General features: G+C 36.7%; 1 protein-coding gene across 15 annotated transcripts in view; it reads right to left on the bottom strand.

The window, feature by feature from the left end:
- The window catches only part of rst (irregular chiasm C-roughest), a 57,698-nt gene extending 40,372 nt beyond the window's left edge, over positions 1-17,326 (bottom strand). For 11 of the 15 annotated variants that reach the window (XM_081988640.1, XM_081988653.1, XM_081988647.1 and 8 more), the window contains exons 1-2: positions 17,036-17,326; positions 6,121-6,157 (exon numbers count right to left, since the gene is read on the bottom strand). Coding sequence is in view for 1 of the 15 variants with exons in the window: in XM_081988654.1 (XP_081844780.1) it covers positions 6,121-6,145 (25 nt within the window). In the remaining 14 variants the exon portion in view is untranslated. Of the gene's footprint in view, positions 1-6,112; positions 6,158-17,035 lie in introns of all 15 variants that reach the window. The other 4 variants (XM_081988643.1, XM_081988644.1, XM_081988652.1 and 1 more) reach the window with 2 other exon arrangements.
- Between the last annotated feature and the right edge of the window lie 1,376 nt (positions 17,327-18,702).

Below are 18,702 nucleotides of genomic sequence, written 5' to 3'. Positions count from 1 at the left end.
ACAGGAAAACCATTTTTTATTGTCGCTTTTTCAAAACTACCTAATCACTTGATTTATTGCTCTTTACGCTATATTAACGTAAAAATAGGAATTTATTGATGTTTTACCGGCATTTAGAAACACCAAAAAATTATTTTACCTCCAAATGACAAGTAATAACAATTTAAGTCACCCTGTAGGCTGTCAATTTTGTTTTTCAAACTACTTGGTTAGGTCAAATAAGTTTTTTTCAGTGTACTACTGTCATAATTTCACTCCAGTCTGAAGTACGTTTTATCATTTTATAAGGCGATTTTGACAGTTGACACGTGACAGTGACACTTAACTTAAGTTATATTTGTGCAAATTGCAAAGTTCACAGAATATAGAACTGTAAAACCAATATTTAAGATTCAGATTATTGATTTGGGTTTTATAGTTTTATGTTCTGTTCTGACAACATTTTGACAGTTGTGAAATTTGTAGTGACAAGACACATGGTAAATACGTCACAACTGTCAAAACTCGTTACGTCAATTTTGGGTAAAATATATATACAATACATTTTTTAATTTTCAGGTCAATTGTCAATTTCTGACAAGTTTTTAGATATATTTTACTATTTTTAAATCAAATTTGTTAAATCCTTGTAACTTTCAAGATTAATGAGGGAGATTAATGAAAATTTTACACAGTATTCTAGACATTTTGGGCTAATTCACTTTCGGGGTTTCTTTATAGTTAGGTTAGGTTAACTGAACTTTTTTGAAAGTTTTTACACATTTGCAAGTTTTTCGTTTGTCAAAAAGTTAAATTTCTTGCTTAGTCTTTGGACAATCTTCCACAATTTAAAATGTTTGTCACAATCACTGTGAACTTAAAATCAACTAAAAAGTATTTTTCAGTTGTTATTATCTTTTTCCATTTTGTTCGTTTTAGCAAGATTTTACCACAGACCGATTTCTGCTACTAATACAAATTTATGAAGGGCTAAAAATAGATCCGGAATCGAACAAAACAGCACGCAATAAACGTAATAAAACCGGTGGGGAAATTTACAAATCAATATAGAGAAAAGTAAATCATATTTGGGGGGGCCCTATACACATCACATTATGATTGATACACAATGGGATCACAATAAAACGTTTTAGTCATGTGTATAAACACAATATGGCTTTAGAATGGAGAACGTGGTGTTGTAGTGGTTTTCCGAAGGATAGAGCCTATTGTGAGCTCGGCTCTATTAAGCCAACGGCACTAAGATGTTTACTGTTAAATGATTTTTTTTTATTTGGAGGATGATTAGTAATTTATGACTTTTTAGAGCCTTACCAACCGTAGCGGTTGCATGTTTGACGGCCATTATGGACGAAAATGTCGCTAAACGTACAGTTACAAAGTCTCATAAATAAAACCGTGAACGTTGCGTTATTTACAAGAACCGAGGGTAATTATTTGTGCTGATTTCAATTTTTCAACTTGTGATTATGTTCTAGGTAACGAAAAAGCATGGGAGAGCAAACAAACAAAAGATAATTTCGCGTAAACCGCAAAGAGAACATACAGAAATTCTCCCTTCACGCTTAAATGTAAAATAAATTGCTGTCTCTAAAGCCGACGATGTCGGATTAAAACGCGATTGCATTTTGGTATTAACCGAAAACGAAGGCGAAACTTGACATGCGATTGTTTCCAAATGACTTTAAAATTGCCGATTTACACTTTGCACCTTTCTACCAAAACGCAAAACCATGCCCGGATTAAAGGAATTACTTTCTCCCAAAGATTGCTATGTTGTAATCAAACTGAAATTGCTTCTGTTTTTATGCTAATAATCTCAGTTTGTTACACGTTTTTTTCCTCTCCGTGAATTGCAAATTAAATTCAATGTAATGTATGAAATTTACACGAAACTCACTAGCGTCTTAACGGGATTCGGGTCGTTATTTTGGACCTTACTAACATCAAGTGCACACAAATGACACGGTAATTGAACCTGTAAATGTGTAAAAATTAACGTTACCAGAAAAACTATTACTGCTTATGACAATTCTGTTTTCAAATTGTCAAAATTACTGTCTTTTTGTCCATCACAGAATACATGAGCAAGGTGTAGGTTATAGTGTTTATAAGCACATTTTTCAGTTGTTGTAAAGGAAAACAAGCTTCAATAACAAGGTGTCAATTATTTTATCTTATCTTCTTTTGAATAAATATGCCCTTTGCTGTGCATTGGAACCCTTATAGAGCAAAATAAAAATTAGCCAAAATTGCACTTTTGACAAAAATTGAATTTTTTGACATTTTGAAAAATCGTAGCTCTTTTATTTAAATTCGCAGGAAACTCGTTCCTACGCCATTCGAGAAAGCATAAAAAATACTACAAAATGGATTAAAAATGGCCTCTGTAGCTCCTCATGTTACCGAGATATTGAATAAAAAAAGATAAACTCATAAAAATATCAAAACTATTTCCTATAATGTTGCATTTTTGCGGATATTCTCGAAAGAAAATTGAAAGTTAACTAGCTCTTACTGTTTTTTAGCAATTAAGAAAATACTCCACTGACGTTCTACTGTGCATATACAGGGTGTCTAAAAAGTCTGGAATATTGCAAATATCTCGAAAACTGCTGATTTTATTTTTCTCAAAATTTGCGTCTTGTTATAGTAAATAACAGCGCATGACGTGAGGGTGAAATGAGGTTCGCAAGTATACAGGGTCAGTCACAAAGTATACCAACTTTCTTAATTCAAACCTAACACACTGTATATTACTTCAGATTTTAAGAGTACTTATAAAGGCCAATTCAACGATATACGATTTTTATTTATTTATTTTTTTTTTTTTTGATTTTTTTTTTTGTACCTGCCTATAACAATGACAGCTAACGTCAATATAATGTTAAATTAATTGGCAAATTTTCCTATTACTTAAAATGGTGTTTTTGAGTGAGAAGGAAAAGACTGACATCTTAAGTATCCTTCTCACTCAAAAACACCATTTTAAGTAATAGGAAAATTTGCCAATTAATTTAACATTATATTGACGTTAGCTGTCATTGTTACACCTATCATTGTTATAGGCAGGTACAAAAAAAAAAATCAAAAAAAAAAAATCAAAAAAAAATTAAAAAAAAAAAACAAAAAAAAATAAAAATCGTATATCGTTGAATTGGCCTTTATAAGTACTCTTAAAATCTGAAGTAATATACAGTGTGTTAGGTTTGAATTAAGAAAGTTGGTATACTTTGTGACTGACCCTGTATACTTGCGAACCTCATTTCACCCTCACGTCATGCGCTGTTATTTACTTTAACAAGACGCAAATTTTGAGAAAAATAAAATCAGCAGTTTTCGAGATATTTGCAATATTCCAGACTTTTTAGACACCCTGTACAATATTCTAATAAATACCTTATTGTGGACTTTAATGACATCAGACTAATAAATTATCATTACAAGAGACAGCTCTAGTTTTTTAAAGTCAAACTTTATCGGTACATATAAAATGTCGATTTTATTTGTTCATCTAAATGCAGTAGGGGTCGTTGGTACGTTTCCAGCTGTAACGTTTTTTCTGTTCATTTGGCATTATTGGCCTGAATCCAAATGCACGTCTAGACTAATGTTAATTTGAATTAAAAGAACGTCGAACTTTCCATATGTAAATATAAACTGGCGGCAATGTTGACGAAATCGATCCAGATTCTTTGTCTCTTTGGGAAAAGTGTCCCCGGAATTGTGATGTGTTTCGATCCGGAGAGGGCTTTTATCCAGATCCGATGTTGTAGTCGCGTACGCCGGATTGGAAAGGAATATCTTGCAAATCGTCCGAAAGCCACTTACCGGATAAAGTTATTCTATCATAAAACCTAATTGACGTTTCGAATAACAGGGGGATTTAAATCCCGGATACCGGGAGACTTCGTTTTGAAGCTTTTTTTGGACAGAAAGCGCAGATGTTCACTCGCTGGCACTCCATTAGTTTTGATGCCGGCTCATAATTGGATGTTGGCCGTGTCTCTTTTAATTCCATGGAAAATCGATGGGGCGGAAATTAAAAAGGAAATTTAATCGTTCGCTTTTCTTTCAGTCCGACTGCACGTACCATTTGCCAGACAAAATAAACCCATAGAAACTAACTACCGCCACAAAACACTCTGCATCCAGGAACTATTTTAGTTATAACCTTTATTAAACGGCTTCAGGGTGCTCCTCAACTAAAATTTATCGTCTAATATCCTCTGGTTTACTGCCGACGACATAGGTATCTTTAGTTGTTAAATTTTATAACGCTAGGTGTAAAGAAAATTTACGTTTCGAGATATTCACATTTTGATAGCTTCAAAGTGTCATCGCCCGAATCGCTTACTATTTCCGTAATAAAGTGTGCCTAATAAGGAAAACTGTTTATGTCCTTCTCATAAAGTTATTTTTGAAGGTTAGACTAGGAATATTGCTCATATAAAATAGGGAGCGACTCTAAATTTACGTATCTCGGTGATTTGTCACAGTTATCATATTCATTGTCACTTAGAACTTTTGATATTGTTACGGTTTTCCCGTGGGTTTACACAAAGACAATTTAACTAAACAAGAAATAAATTTATTTATACTTCAAAACACTCCGTACAATAATTAATTCAGCTACCAAAAACACTACTACAATTCCACAATTATTCTACTCGAGATTCAAATTGCTCATTTCAACTAATTTAAGGTTCTCTTGCTGTAGATTGCTGTGACGTCACTGCCAAGCACAGGACGCACAACGTGACATTTGTGACACCTGTCAGACGCGTCAAAACTGTCAAATTACGCCTCGCAACAAACAACAGCACATTATAATAATGTTCAAAAATCCCAAAATGACCGTTAATTAACTTGCAAAAGTGGTCGTGTACCGATTTTCGCGTTGCTTTGTGCACTTTTCCCTAGTTTCCAAGATTTTCAATTTTCCCGTAAACCAAACGAGTTGGGGGAAAGTTTAATTTCAGGATTTACGTCTCGTGGGAACGACATATCGAATTGTTTCGTTAAAAGTGTTTTTTTTTTAAACATACACACGTGTACGGACATAATAATTTAATTGTGGACTTATTTCAGGTGGTTGCCGTGATGGTAATTGGTGAGAGAGTTGAATTTTTCTCTCGTGTAGGGCCGGCTGAAATTATCTTTTGTTTCGGGAAGGTTAAGGGTGGAGGGGCTAATCGATCGGCCACTCCGTCTTGCGACAGGCAACTAACTAAATTATCCTCGAGACTAAAAACCTCGCGTGACGTCGTTCCGGAACGTTTTCCCATTCCGCACCTGTGGGTTAGGGAATTTTCACAGGTATGCCATACAATTACGTAATTGATTTCGTTCTTGTCGGACAATTTTACACCGAACATGTGACTAGAACGTGCGTTGTAAGTCATTCATCACGTGAGCTAAATTGGATAGCTCCAAAATTTATTAGTAAATTGAATTTAAAATCAACCAATTTTCACGTTTTTTGCCCAAATTGAATTTAAAATATATTGGCGTGCTAGAAAAAAAAAAACTGTCCCAGATTGAAAACAAGTTTTGGCAATTAAACCCAATTCCGTCTCTGTCTAACTCTATACCTAGATAAACTAATCTTTCCGGAACAGACGGGATAAATTTAATGGCTCGTATGTCTTTGTCAGTGATAAATCTATCAAGAAACTTCATATTTATTTATCCGAAAGGGGGCGCTCCCCGAACTCGTCGAGATTAAGTTTTTGCGGGACATAATTTTCCGGGATTTTCCAGCCATTTTTATGGAAAAATTAAGGAATCGGGCAAACACGACCCGAAAATCGAATTATCAGACGAGAAATGAAAAAGTCGATTTTTCCGATAACACCTGCGAATTCTGATCGTTCGCCAAATTACAAACCTGAAACTTTTCAACTTATAAACTTAATAAAACTGGGAATTTTTTATCCTTCAAGTAATGAGTGTTTTTGATGGTGAAAAATGGCATTGAACCGAAAACACCTCTATTTATAAACCCATTCCTGAAATTGCCCGTTGAAAATTTAACGTTAAACATATTAGAAACTGGTGTTAACACATTTGTGAGTTATTTATAATTTCTCTATATTATAAAAATAACAACGAACTTACCATCAGTCGCTGTACCTTTGGACATTAGTCAAAACCCCTGAAACACAAAAACCAATTAGTCTGATGTAACTTACACGTTTCCATTTCAGGGAAAGACAACACAGTTAATAATAGTAGGGATTGAAACTTATTAAACAAAAACAAAGCTTTATGTTAGCCTAACATTGCAGTGCCATTCCAGTTACAGTTTGTTGCTCATGGATTTGCTGCTGCGTCTATTACTGTCACTGTCAATCATTTTGAACATAGAAATGACAAGGTTTTGGAATGGACATGCTTTTTGGTTAGAAAGTTACACGTTTAAACAGCGGATAGAAATCGAATCCCATTTCAGTCAGGAATTGTAAGTGGACAAGTAACGGTACCACGTCGTCTTTAAGATGACAACTTAAGTACCCAGCTTGTATGAAAAACCAGTTAGTGCTTCCTTTAAGATGTTTACTATCTTTATGTTTACACTGTTTTTAACGTGCCTGGTTGCTAATGGTGAATAGGGTTATTAAACTTTCTATGCACGCGTAGTGTACTGGTTTACCACGTGATTCGAAACAATTTTCCTTTTTATGAAACTTTGTATCGGTAAAGTTTGGGTTTTGAACGGGCCCCGAAAGAAATAAAAGGCCAAACTTTGGTTACGTTTATTTATTATAAATAGGTGAAAACCTGGAGAATGTCGAAAGTTTTCCCTTCGGAAAAATCGTCGCCAACCTAACAAAGCGAGACAAATCCATGGACTTTAAGCATATTTTAGTTTGAGGTTAGCAGAGATAGATCGAACCCCTTTCAAGGGCCCGTCTGTATGAAAAATCGGCTTTTCTAGTTCCGTATAAGGCTCCAATCGATTGATTCGTTCTCTCGTGTTTTTCCTTTATGATAAATGCCCTATTTCTTCCCATACTTACAGAAAAAAAAAGACAAAAGCTAGTAAATTATGTATAGTAAACCCTCCCAAACAATCTTTTATACACAAAATGTAATATTTTATTGATAAAATTAAATTTTTTGTGGAAAAACCCTCAAAAAATTTTCCGACCCGACAAGGCCGTACAAACATAAGAGTTTGTCCCAGAAAAAGCTGACTTTTATAGGGATCAAAGGGGGGGAAAGTGGGCGTTAACCGGGAAAATCCCTCCGACATAATCGAATTTTCCGCTCAAGTTGTTGATTTGGCAATTATAAAAGTCGTTTTTCAGTTGTCGACCTGCTTTTTGATTGGTTCGACTTTACAGTTCTCGAGATATTTAATTGAGCGTTATTAAAAACTGTCAAAAAAAAGAAGGATGTGACAGCATTGTCTGGAAATTTTCACACACAATCAACCTTGTGACAGATGGAGCAGAAAACTATTAAAAAATCTATGAAAAACGAACAAATCACGTCATCAAAGCACATTGATTTCTAGGCTTTCATTGGAGGCAATATCAAGCTTATGTGGTTCTGAATGGTATAGAATACTTTTTGGTTTACTTTATTAAGGCTTTATATGTCTATGGATGATCACTGAAATGAGTTTTCCTGAAATACTCCCCTTTGAATTAATAGATTTGAGCAAGTTAGCTGCCAGAGGATTTCACCAAGAGATTTTGAACCATCCTACATACATAATTTTAACATTTTTAGTTCACCTTTTATTTAATCCTAAATAACTTGCTTATTTTAGGTATTTCCAGATTAGAGAAACTTTGATTTTTATGGGCAATCAATCCAAGCTAATCTTTTGATGTTTTTGATTAGTATTGGAATTTGTGCTTTTTCCAGTTGTTTGTGATTTGAGCCAATAAATTGTTCTCGAGGCAATTTTCCTTTAATGATACGGAATTTTAATTACGTCGCTTTGCAACAGCAATTCCAATTATTTTCTAATGCGTTGCTCGGACGTTTAACTGATTGTCGAGTTCCCATCATTCCAGGAAAAGTCGCATAAACAGTAACGGGGAGGTAAAAGAAAAAAATTGTAAGCAAATCTCATCTCTACAACGAATCGTTCTCGGATTAATTCGGACTGATTAACCGATTCGAGCGGGTTATGCAGTTTCTCGTTCTGCTCGAAACGTCTCGTTACAACCAGGGCAAAAGCTCGAAAAAGCGTTATAAAATCTCGGATGCACAACTAGCGAAACTATTGCAACGACGTCGATTTCAAGCTTAAACTGCGCTGCGGTTTTCGCTGAAAAAGTTTAAAAACCCCGCCGACTTCCCACGTACTTCTCCGTGGCAAAAACTTCATCGTCAAGTTAGGAAAAATAGACTTAATGATATCGTTAGCAGGCAAAAAACAGCAATCGTCATGCTGCAAATAATGCAGATTTCCAGTTATGCGGAACGACATTCGATGAAAATCAAAAAGCCAATTTATATACCGAAAGCATTCCGAGAAAAAGAAAAACTTTTACACTCAAAATTGCCTTATTAGACGGTTTAAAATTTAGAATACATTGATTTTAAATTAGGTGAAATAAGTACATAAAAAACATTTTAAAATTTTTTATTTTTCAAAAAAATTTAAAGAATAGGGGGATATTAGGGGTCTTTTTTTACTACTTTTTACAGAAAATTCAAAATGGCGGCCTGTAATGCCATTTTGTCTGTCATTTGTTAAAACTACGCAATATTTCCATTAAAATAAGATGCAAGTCAATATTTTGACATAAAATTCAAAATGACGCCCTGGAACGCCATTTTGTCTGTCATTTATTGAAACTACGTGAAATTTTCTTTAAAATGAGGTGCAAGTCAATATTTTGGCAGAAAGTTCAAAATGGCGGACTGAAAAGTCATTTTGTCTGTCATTTCTTGAAACGACGTGAAATTTCCTTTCAAATGAGGTGCAAGTCAATATTTTGACATAAAATTTAAAATGGCGGACTGGAAAGTCATTTGGTCTGTCATTTCTTGAAACGACGTGAAATTTCCTTTAAAATGAGGTGCAAGTCAATATTTTGACAGAAAATTCAAAATGGCGGTCTGGAAAGTCATTTTGTCTGTCATTTCTTGAAACTACGTGAAATTTCCTTTAAAATGAGGTGCAAGTCAATATTTTGACAGAAAATTCAAAATGGCGGCCTGGAACGCCATTTTGTCTGTCATTTCTTGAAACTACGTGAAATTTCCTTTAAAATGAGGTGCATGTTAATATTTTGACAGAAAATTCAAAATGGCGGCCTCGAACTGTCAAAAAATACAACTTTTTTATTTGTCAAGTTACAGTTGACGTCTTGGTGTCATTTTATGTTAAAATTTCCCGGAAAAGACTCTGGTGCAGTCGGTTTTTTGATATCTCAAAAACTAACGGAGTTAGACCTAACCTAACCTAAGTTAACATTTTAACCATTTCTTTGCCAGTCACTCGGCTGCATTAAGAGATACATGAAATCTGACTAAAAAATATTTCCAATATAATATGTGATATTATGGAAAAGGAAATTTGACGCCCTCTAGCGACCAAACGGCTATCAATCAACTCATGTGGGGATATTTTTAGAAAGCCTGAAATCTGCTCTATCTTTTGTTTTCTATGACATTTAAACGTAACTTGTCAAATAAAGGCGTAATTTAGGGTCAAAGCGACGTGTGTCAAAAAATATGCTAAAAATAGCAGATTGACGCCCTCTAGCGACCAAACGGTGTTATCAATCAACTCATGTGGGGATATTTTTAGAAAGCCTGAAATCTGCTCTATCTTTTGTTTTCTATGACATTTAAACGTAACTTGTCAAATAAAGGCGTAATTTAGGGTCAAAGCGACGTGTGTCAAAAAATATGCTAAAAATAGCAGATTGACGCCCTCTAGCGACCAAACGGTGTTATCAATCAACTCATGTGGGGATATTTTTAGAAAGCCTGAAATCTGCTCTATCTTTTGTTTTCTATGACATTTAAACGTAACTTGTCAAATAAAGGAGTAATTTAGGGTCAAAGCGACGTGTGTCGAAAAATATGCTATTTTTACAAAAAGTGCAACTTTGGCAATTTTTTATTTTGCTCCAGGAGGGTTCCAGTGCACAGCAAAAGGTATATTATTTATGCCAAAGGACCTTAAATTTGGTTAGGTTAGGTTAGGTTAGGAGAATAGGGAAGCTTTCAGGATATTAAAAAAAATCCTAACACGATTGGTCGTTGTAGTAACGATTCATGGTAAGCAAAAATGGATCTTAATGACGAATAAAACGAAAAATTGAGAGAAATGCCGACGTCTATAAGGAAAATCAAGTTAACCACACGAAACCAAAAAAAGCGACAAATTCGACTGGCGTGGCTCGGTAATGTAGAATAATTTATTCAACTGGAAAGATCAAAATCGAATTACAATTACGAAGATCCTGGGGTGATATTAAAAACGGTGGAACGTTTACGAGACGAAAACCGCAAGGTGTGTCCTTTTCGACAAGGACTTGAAGGGAAAAAAATAATTAATTTCTTGAAAAGCCGTTTCGATGATTGGGTGTAACCAGCATGGTCATTATCATGGTCTCGACCAATCTGGATTAATTTAAAAACCGTCCATCTCTGCGCTTTCACAGCTAACAAGTAGTTAATTTCCATACACCAGAGCAAGGGAAAATTTAATTTCACCCTTGTGTCAGCAGTTTTTTTTCTACTCCGATACAGTTAGCATTTATTAAGTTTATTCTGATTTTACAATTTTTCTGCTTTGGGTAAAAAAACTTCTTTGCCCCTCATCGATGTTGGGCTGGAAGTTTGAATGGACATTAATCAACGCTAAGAGCAAAACACGCCGAAACGTGTCTATAAATCAAAAACAACGCAACAGAAGGGCCAAACAAAAGGGTTAAATCCGGCGGGGCAAACGTGGCGCCCCCGGGGGCTTTTCCAAGAGGGAAAACAATAATTGATCGCATGCGTGTCGCACATTTTCCACCGGTCTTGAGCGCTATTTAATGACTAAGGATTTTCAGTTTAATCTTTCCCCATCACCCCAACCTCCCCACCGCAAACTTTTCACGTTTAGTTTGGATTAAGGATTAAAATTAGAATTTTTCCTTTCATTTTGTACAACTCTTCTGAAAGAATCAAACAGTACAAATTGATTGACCAACTGTTTAAAGAAAATGGAAAATGTGAATAAGCGACTCATTCATCAAGGCTATCCAGGAAAATCCCCTTTTATATATACATATAATATAAGTTGGGATGCACAAAGGGAAGAATTTCATAACGCGCTATCAAGGGTAACGACGACGAGCTAAGTGTCCATATATTATCCAGGCCTTTTAAATTATTTCCAGGATAAATTTTCTGGGAGAGAAAGCTGACGTATCACGGGGGACAGAAAAATCTGGACTGAAAAACGCCATTGTTTTGCGATTATTTTGTGCCCTAAATTGGGGTTGTTGGGGGAGGTTCAAATGATAAGTCCCCACTAAGCAGCAGTTTCGAATATAATGTATCAAACGCGTCAGTTTGTTCGGGCTCTAGTAGAACAAAGTTTATATCAACTCCTGGGGCGCTACAATTAACTTCCAAAGTACCTAAAGCCAAATCCTCTGATCTTGTTATTATCCATGTTTTGGAGAGACTGGAGGGGGCGCCACTTTGTCGACCTTATTGTCTTGAGAGGAAAAGAGATACGAGTATGTTCCATATCCATGTTGTGTTGGAATTATTAAGCTCAAAACAATTAATGGACTGGCAACCATGTAATTAAGGTAAAACAAGATAAGGTTTCAAATTCGGAGTAAAAAACTGATAATGAGCTTTCCAAGTAGCTGTGGAGAAGAGTCATGGGTGTCACAAAAAGTGTAACTTTTTTGAAAATATCTCAAAAACCGAAAGAAAAGTCGATGTTTTCTGAATGTCAATATTAACCAAATCTGTAGTGGCCCTCCTTATCCTGAACACACTGTACATCACTAAAAAGCGAGTTCACCTGATGATGGTTAACTCTGGAATGTTTAAAAGATAAATTGCAGTCTATATGATTTGGAAGTGCAATTACTAAGCGGCAGTTTAAGTATCGTATCCGGGGTTAAACCCCACTTGAATAAATTGTACTAACCCTTTAAAGGGCCGAAAATCGATTAGCGTTCAGCTACATACACGTATATTAAAACTGAGCAACATTTTACAACATTTTGAGAATAAATTACATCATTCGGACCTAAGTGGCACTCGTTTAACAGTCAGTGGCGTGCCGAAAATCGATATATTGGATGTTTGCCGATTCGGAAATTTGCTCCCGCTTAGTATTGTAGGTTTTATAGTTCGCAGTTAAACGGGATGTTAATAACAAAAGTTATGGAGACAATTTAGTCGGATGCCAAACGGCGCTGTTTCGTTAAATTGGAACTATTCCCGACTTTACAGTTCGGGCTTTATAGATTTTGTCGGGAGAAGCCACTATAAATAATCCCCTCCCCCACTCATCCCCTTCAGCTTCAGTTTCAAAGGTTTAATGAAATTTAGTTCGACAATGTTTCGGTTGTGTTTAAGTGGGTCAGCTTCCTCACCGCTCCCCCAGCCCTTACCAAACTTGTACGTGTCTAGCCTTGTAGCGACCAAAACATAAATTATTATCCCAGCCACATTTTGTATAGTTCTTGCAAACTTTTGGTAATAATTTGGACGAGTCGCCACTGTAACATAATAAAGTAGTTTGTAAGAAACCTGTACGGTCTAACTGTTCCGCCCACATGAACTTCAGTAAACATTTTGTCTTAAGTTACGAGCAGTTAATTTTTATGGCGCTAGTGGACCGGAATTTTTGCATTTCGTGGACGTAAATGGCGTTTTTCGTGGTGCCGTGGGCGGCAAAAACTCAGGTTTACGGCCCCGTTAAAAGCCTTCCGTCCCGCGTATGTTTGCCAAACTCAATCAATTGATTGACCTGAAACTTTAAACTCCCCACTTTCTGAAAAGGGAAACAATTATTTCCTAATTACGACCCGGGCGTAAACGTAACACACACACACACACACAAAACTAGTCTGAAATTACTCCCGGGCCCTCTCTAATCTATAGATCAGAAAGCGTAGAGTTTCCGTTTTTGTTCCCAAAACTGCTATTAGGGCTAATTTTATAGAACACGTTAAGGGTGCACGCCCTAGTAAAATGTACAATTTGGAATTATTAGTAAATAATTGAATTTTGTCCTTAAAACTACTAAAACAGAACCCTATATCCCTTATTATGTTTCAGGTATTCCGGAGGAAACCAAACAGCTAATCAGGGACAGAAGACGCGCCAAGAGAACCGCCATGAGAACAGGAGCTCCTGCAGACAAGAACAAGCTCAACCAGCTTAACCGGGGAGTTAAGGTTGCACTGGACGACCATAGAGCAAACCAATGGCAGGAACACCTAGAAAGCTTAAATACCGAGGACAGAAGCATGTGGAAAACATGCAGAGCGCTGCGATAAAAGAGGAAGCCGATTCAACAGGATTGTCTACGAGAAGATGGACAGATGGACAATTTCAGGAGAACGACGATGATGCCGACGCCTGGAAAAACATCATAAACAGACGTGCCAGACAAATCAACCCCCTGCCGGACGACCAGCCAATCCGGCACATCAGAAAGGCACCAGGATGGGATGAAATAGGAAACATTGCGCTCAGAAAACTTGCTGCTAGACGTCTCCAAGGCCTTCGACAGGGTTTGGCACAGAGGACTTCTAATAAAGATGCTGGATGCCGGCTTTTCAGTCGGCCTGGTAAAACTAATTAGATCTTTTCTTTCAGCTCGTCGCTTTCGAGTCAAAATCGACAGGGTTCATTCAAGTTATAGGGAAATGGAAGCAGGAGTGCCGCCATTTCTCTATAACATTTATGATTCAGATCCACCTAGAACGTAGCGAACCAGCTTAACACTCTACGCGGATGACACTGCGATCATTGCCCGGAGCAGGAGCGGCCGACTTCTGACCCGATACCTGCAAGAGGAGATCACAGCATTGGAAAAATGGTGCAACACATGGAAGATTGACCTAAGCGTGGAGAAAACGCAGGCCATAGTCTTCAAAAGAAGACCAAAGTTGAGGATAGAAGGCAACGTCAGGTTAAAAGACGTAGACATAGAGTGGCGCAACGGTCAAGTTTGCCAGAACCACCAGAGATGGAAGAAATGGAGGACAAGAAGAGCGCCAGAAGAGCCCCTCCGTCAGCTGGGGCATCCTTCTCCCATGACGCCCATGAACTGGGAACTTCCTGAAAGGGAAAATTCCTGGACTGGTAGCGACTTCCTCTTCCAGACCTATCCTTTGGTCTACAACGATGAGACTTTGGTCTACAGCGACAAAAATTTAATTTCCTACAAAAACTTAAGAAAGTGTGTCTCAGAAGGGAGATATTTGCTTAAGAATGTTTACTGAGCACAAAGTGTCTGAATATGCCTACTTACCAAACTTCAATTCTACGTTACTAACTACGAACAGTGCTTTTGATAGACAGAGTTTCAAAATCCTGTAAAAGGTCATCTTCAGAAAGTTATTTTGTTTGCTAATTTCCCCAGGTTTGATTTATAATTTGCCCCCGTTTTTGAATTAAATTCGCAATTTCGATTTGTGATAATGATAACGTCACGTCAAATTTCTAATTAAGCAATTATTTCACCCCGTTCCCAGCTCGAGTTGTCAGACTTTTAGAAACATTTTTAATTATTATTACAATATCTGACATTCTGTGGTAATACCTTAATTAAAATGTCTTTATTTATTATACTCGTGCAGTTTTGGTTTTGCAAACGAACATTTTATGACCCTCTAAATATTAATTAGAGAAACTTTGGAGTGGTTCGCTGCTGCTCACGTTTATAGAGCGCGCATACACACACGATTTTGGTCTAAATGGAGCTGTTTCGAGGCCAAAAACCGTCATTTTCCGAAAACTGTCTACACTTGAACAACCTAAAGCTCCAAGTTGAGCGGTAAAAATGCCATGCGAGGCATTTAAGGCAAACTTGGAAAAGTGACATACGCTTAAAGTGATCGTCGATGATAAATGGGGCCGCGAACAGCCAGCTGAGCCCCCCTTTCTTGAAACTTGATGAATATGGAACAGCTTTTAAAAATATTATGACGATTACGCATTACGGTTTTGTCTCTGGTAGGTAAAATGGCCGCTCTATTAGTCCACTTTGAGTGATATTAATGTGTCGTGACGTTTCAATTTTTATTAATCAACGTACAAGTCCATTAGTTTAATGGAAGTGGTTTTATGCGATTAAACGGAAACACATTCCCGTGTAATAATTTTGTGAGTACCGACAACTCCCAACTGTTGTGTACAACACTAAATTCCCTAACGTATACGTTATAATTATATAGGAGTTGGATAGCATACTTTTGCAAAAATTTGCAATTTGAAATCTATATCCTAATTGAAAGATGTCCTGGAAACTTGTTCTTTTAAGCAGAATATTCGTAACTTTACGTGTAGTTTTTTCCATTTACAAAAGAGATTTAAATCGTTATTAAAATTCTGGAAGAGAAAAAGGAGGGCCGTGGAACACAATAAACCATTTCCAGACGTCGTAACCTAATATTATTCCATCCAAATAAGCAGAAGGAATGCACGGTAAAAAGAAAAATGTCTACAGTTTTCCCTGGAATTCTCCAACTTATTAAATTTAATATCAGTCCTGGCCTGGCGTTTCCATTTTGCACGGGGGATATGGAAATTTTTCGACTTAACAGGGCGGTTAGGAGGGTGTGGGGGACGTAACCGTTAAGTTTACACTGATTTTGTCAAAATTATTTTAGAAAAATTTGTAGAATTCCAGAACGTGCCTAGTTGGCAAACGTTCAGACGCGTAAACACCATCACTCAAGTTGAAATTGCCTTTGATCACCAACAATAATGTTGAAGCATGTAAATTATTATTTTGACCGGTTTAAAATTCTTAATACCCACAAAAGTGTCAGTATTTACAAAATATCAAATAAACATTCCCGTTTTATGAAAACATTGGAACGTCGCAATTTTCTTCTTCTGTTTTCTAAACTAGTATTAGCATGGTTTGTTAGATGTTAGCCTCTTTACTAATTGAGACCCAAATGGAGATAGAGAATTAGATCCTAAGCCAGTTACACTGTTCTCGTAATTTGTTAACTTGTAAAACTTTTCTGTAGATTGTGACAGTCCAAGAAATTTAATTAAGTATATTATTTCACATATTCCGCTTTTCAGTTGATTGCTAATTTAAATTTAAAGTGGCAATTGCTGCTCTATTAACACTCTAAAACCAACATATATTTAGACTTGATTTCCTGTTCTGGTGCAAAAGAAGCTTGAAAACTTCTATAATAGTACTCCCTTTAATAAGTAATGACCAAACCTGTATAGAAACCTTCATATATTAAATCTTTTACCAGAAAAATTTCAGGTTTATTGTTAAAACCACTACTAGATTTGCCTTCAGGTCAGTGATAAGTCAATTACAGTTTCCCACAGTGAAGATACTTATAAACAAAACATGAAATTCAATTATGTAAATGGCCCTATGTGTTACTACTTAATAATACAATAGGCAACTAGGTATGCGGATTGCATTGTTTATTAGCTGAACAGTCACGTGATAGATTTTTTGGAAAATATTATTTTTAGAACCTCTGGTAAGAAAAGTTCAATTTTCAGCTAAAATGAGTTTTTCTAGAGAGAATGATTTGAAGCAGCATCTCTCCAAATGTGACACTCTTCAGCACTAACAATGTATGTACCATGTTTTGTTTAGTTTTGAAAATGTTCATAAATCCCTTTTGTACTTACAGGGTGATTCTGTCTTATTTAGCAGTTATAGTATGCAACAAGTTTGGGGGGTGGAAGACAGTAACTGTACCAAAAGGTCAAATTATAACAGTTGGTGCAACAAGTCTTTTTTGCGTTAAATTCTAAACAACAAAGTTGCCTGCTTTGATTGCTGTTAATGTTTAGAATGTTCCTAAAAATTTAAAATACTCACTTTTCGAAACAAATAGACACTAGTGAAAATAATCCGTACAAAACAAGCAAAACACAAAAAATCCACTTAATTCTCCTTTTTGGTGACAAAACCAAACACAAGCACTAAATCCAGATTTTCTTTCGTGGAATGAGGAACCAAAATTTCCGGAAGTGGTACCACCGGAAAAAAAAACGACGCGCGGCGACTTTGACCGGAAAAAAAGGGCGTCCCTGATGAGGCCTTACCACCAGATCGGTTCGACGTCGACTGAAACGTTCTCTCTTGAAATCTCCGAATGCGCTCCACGCGAACGACAGCGACCGACTGAAAGCTCGATCCCCGGTTTTGAGCCCCCCAAGTGAGATAGAGGTATTAGGGTGTCTGTGAGCGGAAGAGAGAGCCCCAATGCCTGAAACAACAGTCTTGTCCTGAGGATCAAGTAGCGCCATGCAGTATTAGCGACTCCACGAAGACGTTCACGGATTAATTACTGTAATCAGTGTCCCTGAGGTTCCTTTTTTTCCCAAAAACCAGGTCTAGAAATATGCCTCTGTGTGTTCGAGGAAAGATTGAGCTTTACAGGAATTTTCGGGATTCCTGAAACTGAAATGGGGTGCCAAAATTAGACGCTTTACATCCAGTTTAGAGCTGAAGACAGGCTTAATGGTCTTTTGAGTCAGCTGTTTGCTCAAAGAAAAAAACCTCGTTTAGTTTGTGAAATATTTGCAGACCCTCACACTGTTGGATGACACAAATTGTCTGCAAGAAGGTGTTTGTCAAAAAGCACAAAAATGACAGAAAACAGAGTACGGAATAATGATGAGATGTTTAAATCCACACTCCACCAAGTGAAACCGTATCATTATCAATGACATTTACATCGAACTGATGACGTACCGTGAGAAGAGGTAATTACGGGCCCTTTGTTGTATTTTATAACCGCAACTTTGGACACTTCCATCCGTCAATTAACCACTCGACGAAGACGTCCTCGAGGCTTGGACGCCTCCATCTCTTATAATCTTGTCGTAATACACACGCAACTTTTTCCACTAAATCGGTGGCGGATTTTTCCGAAACAATAAAAAAGTTGGAAAAACCCGTATTATTTCCGGGAAAACCATCTGGAACGGAACGCGGGTGAAAAAATGACAAAGACAGAACGGAGGGGGGATACGATGTAATTAGTGAAATGAAGGATAACTGTTTTTGAAATGTTCGCTCGGGAAAAAACACAGTTCAAGATAACCTCCTTTAAGTTATTTGAACCATTCCAAACCCCTTAAAGGGGTGAATTTGTTAATGTTGTTTACTCTTTGAATTTCTCTTTTTTTATGGTTTTCTGACACACTTTTGAAAGAAACCTGGGGCAATGTTAAAAAGTGCTCACAAAAGGGCAATTTTAGTAGGTTCTACACAAACCTTTTAGTAATCTTCAAGCAAACCACCTTCACCATTTCGTTTGTCTAACTAATTTAAATGAAATTTTTACGGGAGGTACACCTAAATGTTTACCTAATTTAAATCCGGGAGTGAAATTAATTAATCCGGGACTGCCCGTTAGGGATACGGACATAAAACAAACAAACAAAGCCCCCGGTCTTCCTCAATATAACCTTACTTAGGATTACGGATAAAGGACCTCTTCATATACAGGGAAAACCGACGGCCGGAGCAACACTATA

The sequence above is a fragment of the Ips typographus genome, linkage group LG10 (genome assembly GCF_016097725.1).
Source record: "Ips typographus isolate SLU linkage group LG10, UJ_Ityp_2.0, whole genome shotgun sequence".
NCBI lineage: Eukaryota > Metazoa > Arthropoda > Insecta > Coleoptera > Curculionidae > Ips > Ips typographus.
The sequence above is the reverse complement of the archived record's forward strand: the minus strand, read 5'-3'. Positions and strand labels throughout refer to the sequence as shown.